Source organism: Mytilus galloprovincialis, chromosome 3 (assembly GCF_965363235.1).
Source record: "Mytilus galloprovincialis chromosome 3, xbMytGall1.hap1.1, whole genome shotgun sequence".
Lineage (NCBI taxonomy): Eukaryota > Metazoa > Mollusca > Bivalvia > Mytilida > Mytilidae > Mytilus > Mytilus galloprovincialis.
Window position 1 is genome coordinate 93,016,980 of NC_134840.1, and position 6,400 is coordinate 93,023,379.

Below are 6,400 nucleotides of genomic sequence, written 5' to 3' on the forward strand. Positions count from 1 at the left end.
CAATCATATTTTATTTCTTTTTGTCTTTTATGCTTTTGATATTCTTATTTCTCTAATTTTTGAGCTATTTTCACATTTCCTGACCGGTGTGAGAAAAATATTTCTCCTCACTAGTGAAAAATCTGTTCTCGGCAAATGATTAGTCGAAATTTGATTATGACGTCAAAATGTTTTGTTTTCTTCTCAATTTTCCTATTGTGACGTCATGAAAAAAGGCGACCTAGCCTGATGACGTCGCATATAAAGAGCACAATTTTCTGAAAATCTTTCAAAAGAACGATAAAAAGCATTAGAGAAACAGATTCCGACACTATAACTGGTGTATTACGATATTTCTCCACTCTCGACAGTTAAATTTTATTATTTAAAGGGCTCGGCAAGCCTCGCGCTTTAAATAATAAAATTTAACTGTCTCGAGTGGAGAAATATCGTAATACACTTGTTGCAGTGTAAGAATCTATATATAATATATACATTGTTGTTTTGAATTCATTATGACGTAATACGTTAAGTATATATGACGTCATAAATGTCAAAAGATCGTCTGTACTTTTCCCGACATAGCTATGGAAGACAGTGACGGTGACATAACAGACATAGTAACTTCGGGCGATGAAGATTCTGACGATGCTGATGTTGAAATGCCAGACAATGCTGCAAGACAGCCTAACCCTTGGTTTTCTGTGGTAGACAAAGAAACGTTTGAGCTTGACGTTAATCGTGATTTCGAGGAACGGATTGGGCCGTGTGGATTTGAAGCCAATTTTTCACCGGTGGATTACTTTGATAAATTTTTGAAAACAGAAGATGATGACTTGATTGATCGCATTGTAGATGAAACAAATAGGTACATTATTTGTTTTATATGGTTTTAAATTATAACGTTCTTAATTTTCTATGAATGTATGTTTCCGTAATATAATTGCGGTCTACAAATCAATTTTCAAAGTAGTCTAATAATTAGTAAACTGTATTTTCTATTGATGACTAACGTTACTGTTTTGGTGCTCAAAAGTAATTTAGATGTAAATAACGCTCCAATAGATAGCAGAGACATTTTTTCACAATATTAATAAAGTCCATTTTGAGATAACAGATAACAGCTACCTAGTCCATAACTGTTAACAGTAAATACATTTTTAAATAAAACAACAATTAACAGCAGCTTTAAAAGCCCTTAACACGTTAACATAAAAGTTCTTGCTACCCCCCCCCCCCCTCATCCAACAAAAACACCAGTAATCCTGTATATCCAATAACATATAACTGTTTTTAACAGGTATGCCAACCAGTGCCAAACTACAGAGAATCCAACAAGACATGCCAGATGAAACGAATGGTCACCAGTTAGCTATGCTGAGATTAGAGCCTTTATTGGTCTTGTTCTCGCGATGAGTATCGTAAAGAAAACCTCCATTGAAAGCTATTGGGAAGCGTCTGGTATCTCTGAAACCCCAAATTTCAGAGATGTGATGTCCAGAAATAGATTTCAGGCAATACTGAAATATCTGCATTGCAGCGACAATACAACAGCAGTTCCAAGAGGTCAGCCAGGATACGACCCCATCCACAAGATAAATCCAGTTGTTGAATTCTTCAATGAAGTGTTCGAACTTAATTATAGGTAAATGTCAACTCAAATATAGAAATATACACAAGCCATTACGCGGTCATGTTTCCATGTTAAAAATAAACATAAATTTATTGCTGGAACTGAGACGAATTTTTTTCTAATCATATTTTCCACTGCATACTAACTGTCATTGATTTAACACTGGTACCTCTTGTTTCGGGAAAGATAAGAGTACAAAAAATCAATGTAATCAAAATTGTACAATCTGGTTATGTCGTTCGTTATGAAATTCTAACATCTTACATATTATTTTTTAATATTTTTTTTTAATTGAGACAAGACTTGTTGTAAATAGATTTTACGGATTTTCAGACTATCTCAAAACATAGTTGTGGATGAGAGAATAGTTAGTTTCAAAGGGCGTCATGTTTTGAAACAATACATTTCAAACAAGAAGGCACACAGATGGGGAGCAAAGTTGTTCGTCTTAGCTGAATCCAGAACAGGTTATACCCATCAGATAAATGTGTACAAAGGGAAACGAAATACAGAACGCCATCCCAATGGACAAGGGTAAGTTAAAAAAGGGGGTGGTAACTCTGGATTTTCAGGTTTAGCGAAAATGCCAAAATAATATCGGCGAGATAATTTTTATGAAAATACCTTATCGGAAAAGAACACGAAAAATATTACTTTAATTGACTCAAATTAACATGATTGTTTCTGTAAATCGATGGCGACTGTATTGCGAATGAATATGACAATCCATGAAAGTAGACCAAAATTTCCGCACATCTCCAGGTTTATACAGGAACTTAATGACGCTGTTAATTAAGAAATGGCTACTCCTTATAATCAAGTAAGGCCGAATATAAGACACGCATATTTAACATTTTGACTTGATAAAAAGTTCTAATTTTTACCTATTTCTATCTAATCGTTTCATTTTGTTATTGTCTGTTTTCCTTTTTTTTTTCGTCCTGATTATACATGCAATATTTGTGACTGGACAAACACTCAATCAATCAATCAATTTTTCTTATGGATATAAATCGGTAATGGATTTAGTACGTCCTCATTTTGGCAAAAACCATCATGTAACTATGGATAATTGGTTTTCATCACCTAAACTGATGAACGACCTAAGGAACCGGGGAACGTTTGCAACAGGAACTGTAATAGCAAGAAGGAAGGGCTTACCTGCAAGTTTTAAAACAGCTCGGCTCCCCAAAGGAAGTGTTGTTGTTAAATCACAGAGAGATCTTTTGGCTATTTTGTACGTAGATCGGAGAAATGTGACTTTCCTGACAACAAGTGAAAATGCACGGTAAGTTTCTTGTTTTTCAACCCAGCTTTGTCCGATAGGCCAATCCCTATTGACAAGACTTTTAAAATAAAAAGTTATTGAAATACAACGTTGTCAAAAAAATACTTACATTGTGGAATATATGAAATACTTTCTTACACAATGTCAAAATTAACTATATATACAATAAAATACAAGCTTGAAGTAACAGTCATGTCTAATAAAATTATAATATCACCAAAGTAAACATACAATAAAACAAGTCTTACTTAATATACTTTTCAGAACTGTGCGAAAAGTTAATAGTAAAGGTAGAGTTGTGTCTGCTCCAAGTGTTGTCCACAAATACAACCAGACCATGGGCGGTGTCGATCTTGGGGATCAGCAATGTACTTGTATTGTAAGACATGGAATTTTGAAATTAATGCTTCAAAGACAAAAGTTGTTATATTTAATATTTTTAAAGGATTTTTTTTCCCTAAGAAAGGATTAATTGTTTTTTCTTAGATAAAAGATGTTAAGCTTTAGTTTTATTAACAAATTAAAAATAAAAAAGTAACTTGAATTGAAACCATTTGTTTTATATACATTTTAATTATAAAGGCAATCGATTACTTTTTTTATGGATAAACTATGCACTGCAAATGCACTCATCTTTGCACTCCAGAATGTCAAGGCGAAAGGACTACGGCATATCTAGCATATCAGTTCTGCACAAATATATGCAAGGGAATTAGCGGGAACAATTATTATCGCTGTTTTTTTTTTCTATTAATTTGTATTATAGCGGATCCGACTATTATAGTCCGGAAAACACTTCAGCTCCGCGAAAAAATCTCTCCCAACCCCTTCTCTATGAATCGGTAGAGCTTCAACATAAAACATTAATTTTAAAGTTTTCTTATTAAACAACAAAATAAAATAGCTGTATTCCAAATCGTCTGTGAAAACCGCAATAATGACAATAAGACGGAACGTTAGAAGTATATTTTATTAAATAACGTCAAAATCGGATGTGGGGACATTGTATCGGACATTTTAGTTTTATCTGATATCTCGTATATTAGATTTAATTAATGAGAATTTAATATCAAAATAGAGATAATTTTTTGTACTTTTATCCATTATGATTTTTTTTATGTAGAGAATGGCACTGTATTAAAGAAACATCATGAAAAAAACAGAAAAGTAACCCTACGTTTAATTTGGTTTGAAGGGGACAAAATGTCGGACATTGCTATTTCAACTCGAATAATAAAATTTATTTTAAAAAATCATAATTATTGCATGAGGCGAAAGTGTGATCTTTGTACAAAATACTAGTATAAGAATTATTTACTTACGACATGGGGATTGCTCTGGAATTCCCTTTTTTTGGGACAATTTAACAAAAATTACGGCAACTTTTCGTACATAATTTGTGTTGATCCCTTTTTTTTTTTATATATTTCCGTCTTTTCGAGAGAAAAAAATCGACATTACGTCATCGCCCAATTATGAATTGCTTGTTCTAGACAAACTTTTATATCGTTTGGTAATAAAATTTATATGTTTTTTACGATATTCAGAATTTCACAAAACTGAAAGCAGTGTACCGCGGGACAAGGAAATCATATTGCAAGATAAAGGTTTTATTGAGTTTTAATTAATAAATTTGATCTGTTACATATACAAAATTGCAATAATCTGAAAGAAGAGTTTAAAAGCTTTAAAATGATATACAACACTTTATAATATCAATTTTTATGTTTAAAAAATAATAAGATGAATGTGTCTTGTCCGTGATTTTACCAAAGTAACACCAGTATCGTGCGACGTTTTACACGTAAAATAATTTACAAACCTGTGTTTACTTTAAATGGTGAAATTTGAAATGTTGTAAATGACTTTGTGTATTTATGTATAATTGTTATGTCAAATGGATCTTTTTCCAAAAATAGAATTAAATTGTTGGATCAGGATCGAAAAGCAATGTATAGTATGTTGAGAAAATGTAGATCCTTAGGTTTAGTGGGAGATATTATGGACATAATTGTGCAAATCGTGATACAAGTATGAAATTTGGTATAAAAGTTGACTAAATGATACTAAAAAAAAATCCGCTGCTAGCCAGAAAAAAAATCATTTTTTCAAGATGGCCACCACACATTTCTGAAATGGCGTCATTACAAATTGACAATAATTCGTTAATCCTCTAAAAGGTGTGTTATATGTAAAGTCCAATGTTAGATTTGATAAAAAGTAAATGACAGTTCCTAAATTACAACTAGACAATACATTTATGAAACTAAAGGTGACTTCCGGTTTCAAAGTGCCGGCAAAAAAGTAAAAAAAAAATTTTTTTATACTTTCAAGCAACTCCACAAGGGATGTAAATCATTGAAAAATGTGTTATAGGTATAATCCAATGTAAGTTATGATAAAACGACAAAACAACACATAAATGATGAAAAATAGTGACTTCCGGTTCCAAAATGGCGGCAAATACGTAGAAAATATTTTTATGATTTCCATCAACTTAACAAGTGTTAACACTCTTTGTTAAGTTTAAATGCCTAGTTTGGTTAGAAAGACAGGTTGCTTATTTTATAATTATCTGATAGTTGCCTATACAACAACCCGTACAAGGAAGGCCAGAACGGTAGCATCTACAGTTACCAACACAGCTGGATTTTCGCCTCCGCATTTCAAAATTTTCTGACACAAAGGTTGCAACGGCAGTCAAAGAAGGCCATTTTGGTTTCCAACTGTCATTGATTTTTTCTTTCATCCAACCCCAGTGTTCATGACTTGGAACACGTACCTGTCGAATACATGAATCAGGCTGAGCCTAAAACAACTCCTCCTTGATATACTTATCTTTTTGATGTGCTCTGGAAAAGAACCTCTTGTAGGCGGAATTGCATGACAATGCCGCTGCTTTCTGGCAAACAATTCACATCGTGCCTCGCTTCATACTTAAGCCTAAAGAAAACATCCTTTACATCTGGAAAACCTTCCATTGTTAGCCAAGCTGACCTTTTGCCTTTCTCATGACAATTCGACAAAGTGCCACATCCACTAAATGCATTGACAAAAGGAAGAGCAGCAACACAAGGACCAAACGCATTTGTTATGTCACGTGCAGGAAGCCATCAAAAGTCGTTATTCCTTCCATAACCTATCCACAATTTGTTCTACCTAATTTGGCGATTGCTGCAATTCTTTATTCTATTACATCTGTGTAAGTTCTACCTAAAATTACATTTTACAACACTTTTCATAATCATGCCGAACATGGACAAACATTCGTGTATCTGCTTCTTCATGATTACAAGGGAATAGATAGGAAGTCAGGGGCGTAGCTAGGCAATTTTGGTGTGTACGCAATGCCGGAGAAGGTAGTCATACGGCCGGGGGTCTGGGGGCCGCTCAAGGCCCCCTGAAGCTCTAGGGTAAATGATGCAAAATCTTGCATTCTCGCATTTTCCGAGGACTTAAAATGACCTCACAGAAATCTTACTTTCAGGAGAAAAAAGTCA

At 33.5% G+C, this 6,400-nt stretch overlaps 1 protein-coding gene across 1 annotated transcript; it reads left to right on the forward strand.

The window, feature by feature from the left end:
• Positions 1 to 528: 528 nt before the first annotated feature.
• Positions 529 to 1,367, forward strand: LOC143066638 (uncharacterized). Its single transcript, XM_076239496.1, has 2 exons — positions 529 to 847; positions 1,280 to 1,367. The coding sequence occupies exons 1-2, from the start codon at positions 567 to 569 to the stop codon at positions 1,329 to 1,331; spliced, it is 333 nt and encodes a 110-aa protein (XP_076095611.1). The 5' UTR covers positions 529 to 566; the 3' UTR covers positions 1,332 to 1,367.
• Positions 1,368 to 6,400: the final 5,033 nt, after the last annotated feature.

Bases quoted from the DNA above. Each gene is read 5' to 3' on its own strand.
- LOC143066638 (XM_076239496.1), top strand. From the start codon at position 567: ATGGAAGACAGTGACGGTGACATAACAGACATAGTAACTTCGGGCGAT. The intron at 848-1,279 runs GTACATTATTTG...TGTTTTTAACAG, and splicing joins ATTGTAGATGAAACAAATAG to GTATGCCAACCAGTGCCAAA.